The sequence below is a fragment of the Rhodnius prolixus genome, unplaced genomic scaffold (assembly GCF_049639745.1).
Source record: "Rhodnius prolixus isolate KJV_2025 unplaced genomic scaffold, Rpr scaffold_12, whole genome shotgun sequence".
NCBI classification, from domain to species: Eukaryota; Metazoa; Arthropoda; class Insecta; order Hemiptera; family Reduviidae; genus Rhodnius; species Rhodnius prolixus.
Window position 1 is genome coordinate 15,022,659 of NW_027411635.1, and position 19,018 is coordinate 15,041,676.

At 33.3% G+C, this 19,018-nt stretch overlaps 2 protein-coding genes across 2 annotated transcripts in view; both read left to right on the plus strand.

Annotated features, from left to right (window-relative positions):
• The window catches only part of LOC141461880 (uncharacterized), a 93,387-nt gene extending 87,814 nt beyond the window's left edge, over positions 1 to 5,573 (plus strand). Inside the window, exon 4 of the mRNA XM_074143307.1 lies at positions 5,432 to 5,573. The gene's annotated coding sequence lies outside the window, so the exon portion shown is untranslated. The remainder of the gene's footprint in view (positions 1 to 5,431) is intronic.
• LOC141461975 (E3 ubiquitin-protein ligase Rnf220-like) lies at positions 5,178 to 15,206 on the plus strand. The gene is made up of 10 exons (XM_074143485.1): positions 5,178 to 5,193; positions 5,432 to 5,613; positions 6,701 to 6,853; positions 6,924 to 7,031; positions 9,414 to 9,537; positions 10,830 to 10,995; positions 12,063 to 12,255; positions 14,204 to 14,278; positions 14,964 to 15,031; positions 15,123 to 15,206. Exons 1-10 carry the CDS (start codon positions 5,178 to 5,180, stop codon positions 15,175 to 15,177), a joined length of 1,140 nt encoding a protein of 379 aa, XP_073999586.1. The 3' UTR covers positions 15,178 to 15,206.
• Positions 15,207 to 19,018: the final 3,812 nt, after the last annotated feature.

A 19,018-nucleotide genomic window follows, 5' to 3' on the forward strand; every position in this document is an offset into this window, starting at 1 on the left:
ACACTTCAACGAACGAGCTGAAAGAATAGACAACGTCAGACAACTTCAAAGAACTAACAAGTGCCCGTCACTGTTTAGCAGCATTCTGTGTAAATTACAATAACCATTGTACCCACTGTGATTCACAGCCCTACAGTCTGTGGTTCACAGTTCCTGTCAAACACCTCCCAATTATGAAAATATGCCCAAAATGAAAAATGTGAAAAAATATGTACATATTTTGATTAAATATGTAGAAATATTTATTTATTTTAATCAAATATGTATAAATATTGGATAACATCCAAATATGTGGAAATATGTGAAATAAAAGTAGACACAAACGGCTTAAAAAGTGTCAGTATGAATACTTGTAGTTGAAAAACGTCTGTAAATTGCCTAGAAAAAAATATGTAAATACATACGAATCCGTTCCCTACTAATAACATTTAAAATTCTTTTTGAAAAAATATCTTTAATAAATGAACTTTTCATTTGTTTCAATAAAATTGAAATATACGATATATTTTAGACAGGCTGAAGAGCCACACAATTTGGATAAAAGAGCCGCATGCGGCTCGCGAGCACTGCACTAGACCAATGATGGTGAACTTTTTGAGCTCAGTGTATCCAAAATTTTGAAAAAACCTTAACTTAATTCTGGTGCTGTGACACATATAGAAACATTCATAATTTTTTAAATTTGCAGTCATAGTAAACAATAAAAAAAGATTATATTTTTGATATTTCAGTTGGAGGTATATAACAGTACTTCACATTTTAAATATTTTACAGGAGAGCAAATGAAAGAGTTTTTTCGTGGTTTTTCCTTACTTATAAGCCCAAGGGAGTTATTTTGCTTAAATCTTTGGTGGATAATAAGTAACATACTCGTAGATGCACGTTAACAAATGGTTGGGTAATAAAAACAATAATTTTGTATTAGAAACATTAAAAAAATAAATTTTGAAAAAATGGACTTAGTGCTATATACCTCCGAGATACTGAAATATTTTATATATTTAAATGGGATTAGCTATTTGGTTAGCGTATTAGATTGCCACGCGGTGATCCCTTTCTCTTTCTATATGCTTCTTACAGCTCACTGTCCGGTGATGGACAGTGTTTTCTTTAACGAGAGAACACTATCCTGAGGCCGGTAATGCACTGAAAAAAGCTCCGGGCACCAATAATCTTAGATGTTAAAGCGCCTTAAATTATTATAATAAAAAAATAATAAATAAAAACAAAGAAAAATCAAATCAAAAAATATGTATAAAATTAAAAAAAAAAAACAGAAAAGCAATAACATTTAGGAAAAGATGGTCGTAATAGTCTTGGAAGGCAACTTGGGGGTAGTGCGAATGGATCTTGAACGAGGAGATTTTAGGCTTAACGAGAGTAAATTCTCTGGAATTCATGGGGGTCCACTGCAAGTGATAAGTTGGGAAACAAAAAGGATCTCTATGCCCAGAATTAAGGCTAATTAAGGATTTTATATAAGAATGCTTTGGATAAGGCAGAAAATTGAATCTCAAACCTCGCATCCGTATTTCCAGCGTATTTTTATGATTGTGTTGTAAATTATAGTATTTTATTCTTTAGGAATAGTAAAAGCGTCTGTCAATTAGTGTAGAGAGAAATTAATTATCGTTGAATTGAAATCGTCGTTTGCCCTGGTGTAGTCCTAAATATCGTACTTTGTTAACAGTCGTGTGGTCCCTTGGAAGAGGATTGGAGTTAACCTTTTAGAGTTCAATTTTGAAACAAAATAATTATAAATCAGAACTGTAATTGCAGAAAAAGAGTAATAACATATCTAGTTAGCTCTGTACAGTTTCTACATGGGCATTGCTGTGTAATAAATCATTTTTTGGAACAGTTATTGGCTAGCATTGTTGCGCGCGGTTGGATATTGTACGTACACTCCAGTGGACTGGTACAAAAAGATGATCCTTGGAATTTATATTAATATTGTGAGAGCCAGTTACCCGTTACATTCCTGTCCCCTCCTAACTTATATTGATGTATCCCACTGTAGACATCTTTTTTTTTTTTCTTTTTTAGCCATGATAAATCAGATTGACTCATAATGAAGGCCTGAAAATCCCTACTAGCCAGTGCTGTATTATTAAGAAACAACTTTAATAATTTATAAAAATAATCTTCCCAAAAATAGATGCCTCTCTGCAGGAAAATGACAGCGAGGTCAATGAATTCTAAGAAAACTTTTCATGTGAGAAAAACCAATTCAATGGCGTATTAGCACTATAAAGTTTATTTAAATCTGAAATAAACAATCTGCGGTATACAACCATATCACCCAAATTTAAGATTTTTAGCGATCCAGTACAGCAATCTAGTAAATATGTTGGTTTTAACTTAACCTACCCGAGGCTTAGACCAGGAGTCCCCAAACTACAGCCCGCGGGCCACATGCGGCCCCCTGAGGACATTTATCCGGCCCTCGTCGCACTTCCGGAAGGGGCATCTCTTTCACTAGGTGGTCAGTGAGAGGAGCAGCACTATATGTGGCGGTGCCGCCGCAAAGCGCTGTGTCGCTCATGTACAGTACTACTTCCGATGACGCGCGGGATGCACGCGTCACGGCTCCGAAAACAGTGTAAAAATCAAACAGCCAGAAGTAGGAAGAAAGGCAAAGCACTATAACTAAACCGGACATTGGACCATCCATTAGCCCAAAAGCAGGTCCATAATTCCCACAGAAATACTGGGCAGTTTGGTGATTTAAATTTACTTGTTCTTTATTTGGAATATTCTATTTGTTCCGTTTTTTTTTTTTTTTTTACTTTAAAATAGTTTGTTTCATATAGTCCGGCCCTCCAACGGTCTGAGGGACAGGGAACCTGGCCCCCTGTGTAAAAAGTTTGGGGACCCCTTGGCTTAGACCATGTGCGTATGAACACTTTCAGCTAGTGAACAAGTGAATTTTAGTCTCACAAAAATCAAATTGACTTTTTGATTTTTTGAAAGAGCAAATTTGATGCATAAGCCATATACTAAATTTAGAAAGGAGTCTTGATTGAAGTGTCGGCCTGACGAAATTTTGCTAAGTCAGAAAACAGGACTTAAAGATTAGGGTTATTTTTTAACGAAATTATTTTCTCAAATTTCGAATCCCTCAATTTGGCAAATCGCGTAACTTTCTGAAATTTAGAATACAGGATTAATAAAACAAATTTGAAGACTTCTTTTTTCTTTCACAATTAGAGAAAGTTTCACAGATTTTGTTGAAAATATTGCAAAAGTAAAATCGCGAGAATTGTAAAGGGGCAAGTAGAAAATTACCAGAAAAATAAAGGGTATTGATTTTTCGAGGGTGCCAGTTTGCAGGGTGGTTGTTGATAAGGCGCGAGGAGAGCTGCCAGCGTTAATGCCTGGCCCCCGATACATGCGATTGGCGTGCTGCCGCTCTATCCCCATCTCAGGTGATTTTTCAAACAGCAAGTTATCGACCAGTTAAAGCTAATTCTCCGGGTTCTAAATTCGCCGTAAGTTTTTAAAGGCGGGCTCACCAGCCAATTGTAGACTTGCGCGCTTCGCCAGGAGGCGGAGTCTCCCCCTGACCGCCATTTTAGCTCAGCCCCAGCCAGGACACCCTCTTTACAGTATCTTCTATCCTTATTTTATCTATCTATCTCCCTTTCATTTTATATTACTTTTTTTCACTTCAACTCCCCCTAGTTGTTTAGAAGTTACCCCAAGCTACATTTCCCTATTATTTATCCCGTATCTCTGTGATAGCTTTCAGCCCATCCCATTCAAGCTTTATATCACCAATTTTATACAATAAACAAGCACTTTTTTTTTTTTAGAGAGAGGGTGGGCAAAATACTTGCCACCCCATCAAAGCACTGCGTACATTGTAATCCTCTAGAGCAGCGTGTGTAATTTTTTTTAAGCCAAAGGAGTATTCGCTCATTGTTTTAAAAGAGTTGGCCGGACGCACAGAATAAAATTTTAAAAAATGTACTTACTCCGCAACTGTACGGAATACTTAGTCATGCGACTAGGGTGTTGGTCATTATTTTCTTACGAATGCGGAATATTTCGGCACGAGTCAAAATTGCGAAAAAAATGCTTCCGGACTAAATTCGTACAATATTTATTTTTTTAAAAATTGTATAAATTCGAAAAATAAGTCAGTTTTTAAATGCCAACAACTTGAACTTAACATTAGACCTTATATGTTACGGAACTAGTCAGCACTAAATATTAAAATTCATAAGTACTCAATTAGTAATAACTATTAATTTTCGAAACTGTATAGGTATAGGTATGCTCGACGTAAATCTGGACGTCGACACATCAACACAAAACTGCAACAATCATAACCCAAACTGAGACAGTTGTAGCCAATTATAAACATAAAAACAGTAACGATAACGTAGAAGACCCTACTAAAACCTTTCTGACATACCCCTGTCAAATTTGGATAACAATTAGTAAACGACTGACCAAACAACAAACAACAGATTTCGTGTTGTATTAAATAAAAACACAGTCTTTCAACAATATAATTTGTTTTATTTTTAGAAGCATTACAGTTAAAAGAAACTGATATAATTTGTTAACTTGGTTAGCAGTGATTGACTTGTTAGTAGTTACTTCTTGTAAAGTTTGAGGTGATGCTCTTGATAAGATTTCTTGACTTGTTACTAATGACTTTAATAAATCAAAAAGGCTTAGAAATCAATTCCAAAATATTATACAATACCATTCGAAATATGGTGTAGATTTGATTTTTTGAAGTCTCAATGATATCTACTTTAGTAACGGAGTTTGCTCACACAAAAGAAGGTCCCCGAACACTGTTTACTTTCTGCAGTTGCACTAAACATGCACTTAAATCAGACACCAAAAACAATAAAAAATCGGTAATGTATTTCGGTATATGCACTTATTTAAATAATTAACGACATATTATCTTTTTAAGAACATGTACATGAGAAGTTTAACACCTTCTATTAAAATCAATCTAAGTAAAATGAGTGATGTACTTTACTGAATTTTGTATTTGCAATTGGCTAGCATAAGGGTCTGTGACATCGTAAGTCTAAAAAATATTAATGAAAATTTAATGCAGTAAAATTACTTAAATGATGTCAACTTATTCATTAAATGTCAATTAAACACATTTTTTGTGTTTCTAAATGGCTGAAATAACGACCTGAAACATGAATGAAATGTTAGGTACTTGCTGATTTGTGTACCTTTTATCGTTTAAGTTTAACTGTAAGTTTTTTGTTAACGATTTACTTTAATAATCTTGTCCTTAAGCAGTGGATTTCAAGTCTTGGGACCACCCTACATATATATGTAAAACTTGTATTTGAAACATTTTCGCAGAGAATATGATTAAGGTGTTCTCTTAGTACTAGAAGAACCTAATCTGTGTATAATCTGGAATTGTAAATATTAATTATTGCAGAGAGCAAGACTGATCCGTCCTGTTGTCCTGTCTGCGGACAGACTGTCAGGATTGGAGAGTTAGACTCTCACTTCATCCAAGAGCTAGAGAAGCTGTACAAGTTGAGTGCATCGGGACGCCAACGACGCTCTAGGACGCTACTTGCTGCCACCAACGATGGATCATTAGAATCCAGATGGGAGGTAAAAAAACCATCTAAAATCTTTCTTTCTCTTACCATTTACTTACAAATTTTCTGTTCATTTTGGAAGGTGACTTTTGTTTTTACCAGCAGTACTAATTTTGAAGTCCTCTGAGTGTCCTCATGATAGCATTACTCAAAAACAAAAAATCGGAAGTTTGTATTTGATATTTTGATCTCATTTTTTCACCATGTAAATCTCTAGGGAATGTCAATTTACTATTACTTGTAAGTGCTGCTCTGAAATTTGTTCCACATGCTAAAACATCTTTCTTATCACATCATCTTTCAATGGAGAGAACGGAGCATCTTATAGGACATGTCTTTCTTAAATTTATTATATACAGGGTGAACCAGTAAGTAATGTCCATAGACCTACTGTGTGAAGTACATCTGAAGTGGAGTTCAAAGACTTATTGGCCAACTTCATATTTTCCACTATTCTTGAGAAACGTCACTTTAATTTTTTTAAAAAAAAGCATTACTTTTTTTCCAATAAAAATGTTATTACTCAGAAAGTTTTAGTCCGAATTCTATTCTGATGACTCGGTTAGAAAGGCAGATAAATTTTCTAAAAATTGACACCATTTTGAAGAATAAATTGTTCTCATAACAGCCTCAGTCTTCCTCCGAAGGTTCTTACGTGATCATTATCAGACCTAGGTGCTGGCATTTTTTAGTAAAAATTTTCTTGTCTAATGGGCTTTCTAACGGTATATCATTTTCCAGGATTCCTTTTATCTTACAAAGAAAACTCGCCATAATTTTTGGCTGAATAGTCAATAAAAAACTAAAAAGTTATTTGAATAATTAGAATTTTAATTTTTTACAGATTCTTTTCGCGGAAGTATAGACCTGTTTTTGTAGGTTTAATTTTCGTTACGAGTTAAGTACTAATAGGCCCGTTGTAGGCCATGTACTTCTTGATCTAAGCCCTTCCATTAGACACATCATTTATATTTATTTACTGTTACTAGCATCTAAACCTCACCCAGTAATTTGGTAATTTTTGCAGTGAGAAAAACTCATGAAAGTGTTAAATACCAGATTTTTTTTTTTGTTTTTTTCAATAAATTTCTTTTTCCAAGGCATACCTGAGGATCAAATCAAACAGGCATTGTCGAATGAGAATGAAGAGCCGTAAGAAAAAACCAGATAACGTATACTGTCCAATTTGCAGCGAGAATATCTATGGAGATATGCACCAGCTCAACAACCACGTGGAGATCTGCCTTAGGAAAGTAAGTAAACATATTTAAGTCTAAGGTTAATAAACTGTTGTTAATGCCTAATTATAATTAATTTTTACAGAATATCATGGTAGCTATACAACAGCTCACACCTGGGTCTTTCCAATCTTTGGAACTCGTACAGAACATGAGGCATAAACTTTTACAGCTAATTCAAGAAAAATATTTTGTGGGTACAGGATAACTACTTAATTCATAAAACAAGAAAATGTAAAAAAAACTTTTTTTTGGCAAGGCCAAAGAAACATTTCATTAGTTAGCATTACACTGATGTGGGACTATATTCAGTCCCTAACTGACGATTATATTCAGTCTCTAACTGATTACTTATTCAGTCCTTACTGATGACTATATTCAGTCCCTTACTGATGACTATATTCAGTCCCTAACTAATGACTATATTCAGTCCCTAGCTGACGATTATATTCAGTCCCTAACTGACGATTATATTCAGTCCCTAACTGATGACTATATTCAGTCCCTTACTGATGACTATATTCAGTCCCTAACTAATGACTATATTCAGTCCCTAGCTGACGATTATATTCAGTCCCTAACTGACGATTATATTCAGTCCCTAACTGATGACTATATTCAGTCCCTTACTGATGACTATATTCAGTCCCTAACTAATGACTATATTCAGTCCCTAGCTGACGATTATATTCAGTCCCTAACTGACGATTATATTCAGTCCCTAACTGATGACTATATTCAGTCCCTTACTGATGACTATATTCAGTCCCTAACTTACGATTATATTCAGTCCCTAACTGACTTAGGAATGTTCAAATCTGTGATCCAAGGCAATGAGAAGACAGACGATTGACCCAGAAAGGTTCAAATATACCTACGTGCTTCTGGAACCCTTCTTCAGAAGATGATTCCCTAGGACTGGTTTATGAGCCAAGGAGACTTTATCCTGTCCCACAGGCAAACTGACTAAAATCAGTAGATCTCAGAGGCGTTCATTGCGCTTTTTCGTTGTTGTAGACCAAGTGAATTTTATGAAACCGCGTATGATCATTGTAACTCCTTCAAAAGATTTAAAAACAAAAAGCACATACATAGTATAATGAAGATTAAACTAAACTAGTGCAATGTTGAACTGCTCACTAAGGTGTGGAACAGCATGAATTAGTTTGCTCATTTTCACAGGAAAAGTGCTTAAAACTGTAATTTTTTCTCAGATGAGTCCTCGGTCCTTGCAAATGATTTTTTTATTTTTCTAAGCAATGGCAATTTCTCTAATACATAGGATGTTCCATTTTTTTTAATTTCTCTTTCTTGTAGAAGAAACACTATGATCTCGTCAAATTTTCGAAATCGGTTCTCCAAGAAATTAGTCGTGATAAAATTGTTCAGGCGCACGGCTTGGATGTGAATACTAACAGAATATTTCTTTTGAATAAAATTGCAGGAATTTTCTTTACTACTTAACTACTTAGTATATTAACAATACGGATACACATAAAGGACTGCCACATTTGTTTTTAATAATTTTCCCAAGATAATGTATTTAAAAAATACATTATTACATGAGCACGGTATGCACAGTACCGTGCCATCTCATAATCAGCCTCTCTTCTCATTTAAAAGATCGATAGAATTACAAGTTTAAAGATAATTAGCTATCCAGAAGCGCAACATCATAATATTATTATATATTTCTTAAGATTGTTAAAATTTTGTAGATACTTCATTGGTTTTTCTCTAAACTTAAAAACAAAAAAATGCTCATTTTCTTCTTGCGTTCTTTTTTGGAACATTTTTATCTGTAAAAAAATTGTTGAAGAGTTTTCAGGTTATGTTAAGGAATGATCAATTCAATTATAAATCAACCAGTAATTTTTAATCACGATCTTCCACATCTATAAGTTATATGAATCCATCTTAAATCTTTGCAAGTCATATAAGAATGGCAGGATTCTCATGTAATCATAAAAAATAATAATAGTAATAATAATAATTAGGGCGCTAATGAACGCAGTCGTCGATGCGCCAAAAAATAAATAAATAAAAGTAATAATAATATGTTTTTAGTTATTATTAAACCCTTAAGGCGATATATGTTTATCTTTTACAATTTTGTGGTTTTAGTTGTGTGTTTCTAGGTATGTTAGCCTTTTCCACACGGTTTTACTTATTTTTTGGTTTTAATCCCCCATTTTGACGTTTTTGGTTTTACATATCGTTTTTATGGCTTTGGTCTGGGCCATACAAGATTTGTTTTATTTAACAACGAGTAAGAAATTAATTAATAAGAAGTAATCTTAATATTTACATATACCGGCATGAAACCTTCTTCACGTAATCTTTCTTTGTATCAACCGTTTATGTCATACCTATATTTTTTACAATTAGTTTTAAATACATTTGTCAATTAGAATTGTAATAATTGCAGTCGAGAAAGTTTTGTTACATTGTGATGCTTTGACATTTAATCGTCAATTTAATTTAGCCTAGACGTTATATCCATAATTTTTATTGAATGTATTATCATTTCTTCATTTGTTTTTTGCTGCAATCATTGATTTGTTTGTGTGTGCAGCATGGTAGTTTTGTAGAACGTGACGAAGAGGAGACAGTGGATGTGGAGGGGGAAGGCGAGATTGAAACCTACGAGGACTATGACTGGACCCTGAGACCGCCATTCACGCTCAACTCTTTCCATGGTATGCTATTGCTATAAATGCCTTTGAGCTCAGTGTCGTTCTGTTATTGTATTGATTTGTTTTTGCATAATGAAGAAAGTAACTTTCAGGGAGACAAAATATTTATTTAGTTGCTATCATAAGGTCTTGTCCAAAATTGATCAACGACTAGAATTACTTAGCAGCACAATTGGCCCCATATGTATTTAACCGCAGCTTCTTTCCTAGGGAGTATCCCCAACACGAGATTAAATTAAAGATCATTTTATTAAAACAGTTGTTCAAATTTCCCTATTTTCAGGAATAATAGCAGGAATTTACTTTAAACTTCGCATGGACATTAGTGACACAAATGCAGATTTGCAGTATGAAACATTCTTTAAGATATTTCATTTTAGCAGGATTCATGGGGGAGTCAGAGGTGTCAATAGCCTTCTCCTAAAGTTTCATTATTATAGTGTTTAAAGTTTAAACTTTTGTGTTTACTGGACAGATTTAATAATTGTTGGAGGCTTTCACGAAAACGGTTTCAATCAGTTTGTTTTAAACATCATTATAAATATATATTCAAATATATGTCGAACATGTTACAGTAATCATTGTAGAGAGGTTCTGAGGGAGTTGGCACTTCACGCTTTTTTATTGGTAGTAACAGTTTTATTTAAGTGAAGAATATAATATTGAAGCTAATAGTCAAACATTCAAATGTCGAATTTTAAAAGACTTTGTAAATTGTAACTTGGAGAATCTCAGTTGGAGAAAGTTATGTGAGTGTCACGTTAAATTGTCACCTGCATTGCAGCTCTATTTACATTTTTACTTTTGCTGAGAATTTGTCATTAGTTGGACTATTGGACTATTTAAATTGTGAGAGCACATAAATCCAGTCGATTGGTCTTTCCTTGTAAGAATGCATTCTTTGCTTTCCCTAACTCTTTACAGAGGCACCATTGCGAAAAGCATATATCACGGTTGTATTCTGAATGTGTATCTAGTAATACTGCACTTTTCTTAGCAGTTGTGTTGGAGAAAACACAACCATTTCAAGTGCTTCACAATAGAACTTCAACTAATATCGGTTTTAATCAAGGGACCTTGTAGTTTTAGCTGTCTAAGGGTGAACACGTTAAGTAATTTTAAAGTTTCAGTTAATAATATAATAATAAAGCGTAGAAGGAAAAACATAACTGCCCTAAAGTTTCCCTAAAGGGACAAACACAGAATTTCCTAGCCACAAAACTCACAATGATGGACTATGATCTCATTATTAAAGTTAATTAAATTTGCATTGCTGTTGCACATTTTTTAAATAGGCGAGAGGAAAGCAGACAGATTGGTAGGGGAAGAAACAGAAGAATCGAGAAGAGAATCTGTAGAAAATTTGGAATTTGGTCCAAGACAATATACAGAACACGATCTGGTGGTATCATTAGACGAGGACTCAAATAATGACCCAGACACTTCTGGTACTCTAGACAGGTACATTATTTTATTATAATGAGGAATGTTTTACAATTTTTAAGTCCCGTCAACGATATCTAGCGTGTGGAAAGTGTTCTACCATTAAGGCTTACATTGTCCATAATCTGAGTGTAAATAGTAGAGGCAGATATGAAAATAATATTACAAAGATTTAAATCTTAAAATCAAATCTTATTAAAAATATATGCAGAATAAAATCTCAAGAACGGGAATTCGCAGTTGGTTCAAATTCGATTAATTCAATACGCTAGGGAAATTGGCATAAGTGTTACGTTAGAATTGATCAACTGAATTGGCATTTCCCTGAATGACTCCAATCTTATTATTTAAATTTGAACACACATATGAATTGTTAGGTTATTATTTGTGTAAAAAGTATTATTATTTTTTTTATTTCTTGTTTCTAAATACTAATAGTTTCTACTATGAGTTTCTAGAGAGTTGGTTCATAGCAAAATATCTTTATTTTATAAAAATTTCCAAGAAAATTAATTTTAAGATAGTTTTGTGGAGGGACGTAGTTAGGTATCCCTCAAAAGAACGAATTCATTGTAGCCTACAGTTCTCACTCCTGTGAAATGTTAGTTTACCAGACAAATCTAAAAAACTTTTTCAGTGTCTTGAATGTTGATGGGTAAAACTATTTTTGGAAAAGAGTATAGCTTTCCAAAGAAAACTTCCTTAATATTGAAAGATTCCATAATAATCTTTTAGTTTAAATTAAAAAATTAAAATTGGAAAGACGATAGAGCGTAAATTACAGTTTTTCAGTTTAAAATGACCAAGTTATTAGCATGATGCGCGGTTTGTCTTACCGAAGGTTTCCAAAGGATTTTAGATGGTTTCTGGGAAGCAAGCAGGTCGTACTTTCCTTTCCAGGATTTTTTTTTTTTTTTTTTACTGTGAACTCATTAACATTAAAACTAATTGAAATTACATGATTTACCAATTATCAGAAAATAAATTGCAGAATGAGAAACTCGTTAAGAGTGTATACACCAATTTGTTAAAAATTGAGTTTTACTAATGCCCACTAATCTAATTTTTTTTTCTTTATTTTCTAGTCCACTTGCTCATAGTAATCACTCTTTGAATGATGCGATGAACTTGAAAATTAAAGAGAAATTACTGTCTCTGGACGAACTTAGTAAAAGTAACAATTTGGACAGCAAACAGGTGGTAGAGGCTTTGAAGAATAGGATACGCGATCTGGAGGCAGAAACGACTGGCAGTAAATTTATATGTCTTATATGCAAGGTAATATATACATATAGATTGAGTACTCAAGTGCTCAAATTTATATATTTTTTTTTTCTTGCAGTCACATTTCTTCAGCTGCAGCATGAACGTTTTACTATTTGTTCCATCAATAGATATTTACATAAATGACTTTTAACATACATGTGTTATTTTTTCTGAAGACAATATTAAACTGGGGATGTTTTAAATCGTATCATTCATCTTATTGATCTATTTAAAACACTACAAAGTTTTTCCTTGTATTAAACAAAAAATATATTCGTTCTTTAATTTGTTCATATTACTCTGAATTTATTTTTATTTGTAAGAGACCTAAAAGTCTGTTTTGAATATCAGACCAAACTTTTTTGCGATTGAAAAAAAGTCGTTCAACTCCTCGTAAATTAGGCTCTTAAGTAATAAAAATTAAATTAATTTGTTTTCTTTAAAATGTAGAGGTAATATATACAGTTAATGACAGTCATATTCATACACCAGGTTTTTGTTTCTTTATCTGTTTTTATTTTATTTTTGGTGAGTCAAGGAGAACAAATAACACTCACATATTAAGTAAAATTTTATTTTTCACAATATAACACTTTGTTCAATTCATAAACTTTACTGATATTTAGCCAAAATAGGTAATTGTTTCGAAATAACTCCGTCACCAACGAGACTTTCATATTCATACATTTGCAACAATAAACATTTCTTGATCATAAAAAAAAACTCAATATTTTGTTGGGTAGTCTTTTCTCTTAATTACTTCAGATAACCTCCTAGGCATCGACTCAACAAGTTTCTTGGTGGTTTCCGGAGTAATGCTGTACCATTCTTCAATTACTTTCTCCTTCAGCTCACTTGCATTTTGGAGCTGATGATTTTTCAATTTTTTTTTATACTCTGTCCACAAATGCTCGATTGGATGTAGATCTGGTGACTGTGGGGGTATTGCCATTACTTTGGGACAATTATATAATAGCCATTATCTGGTTTTAACGTCCTTGTGGTTGGGATCATTATCCTGATAGAAAATAAAATTCCTTTCAATTCCCAAATTTTTGACCAATTCTTTTAAATTTTTTCTTAAAATATCTACCTACTTCTCAGCATTCATAATGCCGTTGATAAATTGAATTTTCCCTGCCATAGAAGCCGGGAAGCACTCCCAAATCATAACAGATCCACCTTCAAACTGTACTGTCTGTTGAAGATTCTTTACAGAAAGGCTTTCATGTCTTTTCCTCCAAACTTAACTGTTTCCATCGCATTGAAAAATGTTTTATTTACAGATGAAACTAAAATTAACATTTTTAAGCCAATCGAGCATTTGTGGGCAGAGTTTAAAAAAAATTGAAAAATCATCAGATCCAAAATGCTAGTCAGCTGAAGGAGAAAGTAATTGAAGAATGGTACAGCATTACTCCGGAAACCACCAAGAAACTTGTTGAGTCGATGCCTAGGAGGTTATCTGAAGTAATTAAGAGAAAAGACTACCCAACAAAATATTGAGTTTTTTTTTATGATCAAGAAATGTTTATTGTTGCAAATGTATGAATATGAAAGTCTCGTTGGTGACGGAGTTATTTCGAAACAATTACCTATTTTGGCAAAATGTTTACAGTTTATGAATTGAAAAAAGTGTTATATTGTGAAAAATAAAATTTTACTTAATATGTGAGTGTTATTTGTTCTCCTTGACTCACCAGAAATAAAATAAAAACAGATAAAGAAACAAAAACCTGTGTATGAATATGACTGTCATTAACTGTATATTTTGCAAGAGTATGATGGTACAGTCACGAACAAGACCATCAATTGAATACATATTGAATACCGAAATTCTGATAATGAACTTGCATTTTAGTATCGTTTTAAAATAAAATACAGAAATATACATTGACAGTATCTTTGCTTAGGTGAGATATGCCGCTTTAAGTAATGTATTTTATTTTGCGTATTTCAGGACCAATATGTAAAACCACTTACTTCTGTTGGCTGCTGGCATGTTTATTGTGAGCAGTGCTGGTTACACACTCTGGTGAGTTCTTCTTAAACATCATTTTGATTGGAGAGTACGTAAGTACTAAACCTGTGTGTTCAAAGCCTTATAGGGATACAAGTTTTTCGAAAAATATTTTTGAATATTTTTTAGCATAGGTAACCTACGTATATCTTTCTTTCCCTTGAACTTGTATCATGAAAAATCTTCAATTTTATGCAGTTCATCAGTATGGAGAAACTCTTCTGGTAAATATAAATAAAAACCATAGACCCGATTAAATGAAGTGTTAATCAGTGAACAGAATACAGAAACCGCTCAACAAGCAAGGTTAACAGCTCGAGCAGAGTGTCCCGTCAAGTCGTCTTTTGAAAATTTACCAACATTTTTATAAAACAAACTTAAACATCAAGTTCGCGTAATGAGAAGGAACGGATTCGTCACTAGAAATAACTTCTTAAATAATTTACTTAAGTGAACGTTAGCTTTTATGCCAAAATATTATTTGAGCGCAGCAGCTGCTACTTACTAGATGTATCATGAAATGTAGGGCTGAAAAATAAAGTCTCGGAGCGGGGTTAGCATGACCATGACCCAACAATTTATTTGTTTGGGAAAATAAAAGTTAACAGAATAACATGACTAAAAAAAAAAAGAAAAAAAAGTTAACCAACATACGTTTCATTAACCTCTTGTGCTTGAAATTGCTGTGGGTTTCTTTCAGGGTGTGAAGAAGCTGTGCCCGCAATGCAACATGATCACATCGCCCTCAGATCTGCGCAGGATATATTTGTAATTATATTGTAATATTATGTATCATTTATAACGTGTTCATAAAAAATATATTATTAAATTTGTTTTATTAAAAATGTTTTATTGCTAGGTTGCAGCAAAACAAAACAAAAAGACGCCAAGCTAAGAGGATTATGTTGTACTAGTACAATTCTCGGCCTTGGTTTTATGTAGTGAGGTAAAATAAAACTTTTGTTGTGAATTGTACTAGCCTCCTCCTCCATCCCATAACATAAACGCGATTGAAAAGATTAAGAAAAAGATATGAAAAACTCACACCACTTCCTCTTACTACAATTACCACTGTTACGAGTATATTGCTATTAAAGAAGTTTCTTCTAAGGGGCTAGGTCACAGTTTTCTAATTCCTTCTTTTTAATTTATAAAGTCTTCAACATTTCCTTACCTGCTTTGATGAACATCTGGCTTTTGCAGAATTTCTGTCAAAACAGTCTGACCACCCGGAAAAAATCATTACTGTACTAACCATTCTTTAGTTATTTCCAGCGAACCTCTGTTTGAAAAACTGTCGTCAGACACTTTAGCGGTAAGCTGACCTCTACATTTTTACCTTAATCCATACAACAGCTCCTGTGAGACCCGCACTTTCTTTCCTTGATCCATCCGCAAAGCAGACTAGTAAAAGTTTCGGTCCATTCGTACTCGCTAGCATAATCCGATAAGGAATTTCTTCTTTTTCTCCTTAAGTCTGTTCTAGATAAGAGATCTACTTTGGGGCTGGAGGGGTCAGAAACTTGCTGTTGAAGTGCCCTGCATCTCAATATATTTCCTGTACCCCATAGCAAAACAAATACTTTTGAATTCGTAAGGCTCGCGCCTTCTGTCCTTATTAGCACGGCTTTGTATTATATATTATGAGTTAAAAAAATATTTATATTGCTGCGATAGTCACGACAAGTTTCGCAAGATTAATTGCTCGCATACCTTTTCGTATTCTGGAATTGACATCATTGAAAATGAACCCCGACTGAAGATTGAAACGTCACGTTGTGTAGACTGAAATAAAAGGTTTTACAGACCAAAGTTTTATCGTCCAATTATCAAAATCCAGCTATATTAATAACCAACATTGCAGGAGCCTTTTAACGTTGAATGGAAAATTCAGAAAAAATTGGGTGAGTAAAAATAAAAACTGTGAATTAGAGAGCATTTAGCTCGTTTGTTTTTTATTATTTTTTATTTATTTTTTTAATATATATTTTTTAATCTTGGAATTTATTATATATTCCAAAATATGAAGTATACAGGATAATTCAATTTATAAACATTAACAATTGTATTTTTTACACAATAACAATTCTTTTACACAATAGACATCTAAGACCAATAATGTTACACCTTTATTATTTACTAAATTGAATTAATACTTGACGATAAAAAAATAAAAGGGGCTCTAAGAAAATTTATAGATTACATTGAAAACAAAATCTGCTCCACTGTTAGTTAATTTGGCGATTCTGAGAAGAACATGAGATACAATTTGTACTATTGAAAACAGCTAATTAAATGAACAAAAGCAGCGGGTAAAACTTTATATTTGGCTTGCAAGTACTTCTTTTCCCCTAATAATTCAATAAATAAGTACAAAACTCTATGCATTGCAATATTACTGAAAACACTTAACACTGCAGGTTTGGAATAATTGTTACAATGTGTGGGCGTAGCCTTGAATTTTGGCGCTGAATATTCAACTAATAAACAGCAAAAAGAGTTAAGCTAACATTTTAAATTGAAGATGATATATATACAAACTTCAAACTAGTGAGGGCCGCTTATCATTCATTCAGAATTTTATGCATACGACTTTAAATTTACAATGATTCTGTGCGTTTCTTTCTCTCTTTTCATTAATCCTCAACCATACTTTGTGCCGCTAACTGTATTTATTGGAAGTTTTCATATTAGGTACTCTGTATGAAATGTATTTATGACAAGAAACAAAAATAACCGAGAAATCTGGAAAAACGGGCCACTTCCGAAATTGATGAAGTAGAAGAAGGCTTTTACCTACTTGGGCAACTGTAGAAGTAGATCATTAACCACTACCGGAAAACTAATAGTTGAATTAGGCGTTTCCCAATCAATTCCAAGTCAACTTATGCCCCCCTTAAAGCCTGAGATAATTTTGTAAAATCCTTAGAAACTCAGTGCTTTACGCTTCATCAAACGAATTATTGCTTGCTTGCACTTAATGCCACAAACAAAAACAATGAATTTAATCATATCAATCAGCATTACACCCCTCAAAGAGATGATTTTAGAATAAAAGTCAACGTTTTAAGACCTTGGGAGCCTTTCTTTTTGAGCTGGTTCTAGGTAACCGTGCAATTACGTCTTTACTGCACATCCAGCTGGGGCGCGTTTACTTGGTTTTAGGAGAAACGTTTTAGGTTAATGACCAAATATACTCCTTCAGCAAAAGATTTATTAACTTTTGAGATTCTCACCTGCACAGCTTATAGCTCCAGACGTGGTATTTTCTGATTACCACGACTTCCGTTACACCCCCATTTTTAACAGAAAGAAAAATTACAAAGATGCAGGTGGTGAAATCGAACTTGAAATGGAATTGACTCAAGTTAAAACCAATATCAGAAGAATTGATGCTGTCTTCATATCCAAGAAAAAAATATGTAAAGTAAGTAGTAAGTAAAGTAATACCTAATTTTTCAGGCGAGGCTTAACTTCCAACTACCAATTAGGTGTCGTGGACGGGGGCAGAAGTTCATACTTTAAAAAAAAAATTCTAACAATAAAAAAGTAGTCAGTCATCATACGTGGGAACTGGGATCTCCCACTTAAAAAGCCACGCTCTTGACCCCTAGACCAACACTCGCCTCGAAAAAAAAATATGTATATGAGCAGCATACTTTTATAGACATTCCATATACAACATATATAAAATTGAAAAAGTTTATTTATTTTATTAGTTCAGAAGTGGCCAGCTAATTTATAGGTGTCCTTTTGTTTTTCGTGTTACCAATGAAGAAACACCACGGACCTACCTTAAAACACTATAGGGAAGGAATTAGCTCAGAATTCAGCGTATACTGGATTCCAACGCGGAGATTCCAGGTTCGAATCTAACTGCCATCCCTTACATTGATGGACAGTGTTATCCGTATCGAGAGAGCACTGTCCGAAGGCCGGCAGTACAATGAAAAAACTCCGGGCGCCAATAACCTCTGATATTTACGCGCCTTAAATACAATAATTAAAAAAAAGCACGCTATGTTACCGTACAATCGCATATGAAAATACTTCCACTTTGATGGATTGACCAATCAAGATACTCGGGACTCCTGCTATTGCAGCTAAAAAGAAATATCAAATTTAAACTTTCTGCAATTTCTAGTGTTTGAGTTACGGATGTTAGGCATACTCAAAATTAAAAATCTATAAGAAATTCACTGTCTCATGGCAGATTGTAGCGGCCCTACGTTTCCTCCCCCTTCGGCTACGCCTGTAGAATTTATTCATTGAGGCATTTATTTAAACCTCCACGAATAATTATCAGCAAAATTGGGGCTGAGTATACATATAAATTTATTTTATTTCAGTTTAATTCTAACCACCAACTTGTCCACGGTTAGTGCACAACTCACTTCTAATAATAAAAAATCCCAGAAAACAACTACTTGTTACATTAAAATAATTTAATTTGTTTTCTTCATTGAATAATCCAAAGTATACATATATATTTTAATACAGATATCAGCATAAATATTTAATGAACATTAAAGCATATTTTTATTAATTCATTTTTAATAAAGGTTTGGTGTTCTGTAATTGATTTTTTTAAAACATTATTTTTTGAGCATGCTAACAATTTAATACACAGACGCGAAGAGCTGTTTTTATTTTAGAGTATTTGGTCCGTGGAGTTTTTGTTTTACTTAAACTTCCTGTATACTTAGCAGAATAATTCTACGGGATATGAAACATTTATTTTTAAATCACAAAAGT

Coding starts and splice junctions, on each gene's coding strand:
- LOC141461975 (XM_074143485.1), top strand. Junction 5,614..6,700: donor CATTAGAATCCAGATGGGAG/GTAAAAAAACCA, acceptor TCTTTTTCCAAG/GCATACCTGAGGATCAAATC. Junction 9,538..10,829: donor CACGCTCAACTCTTTCCATG/GTATGCTATTGC, acceptor TTTTTTAAATAG/GCGAGAGGAAAGCAGACAGA.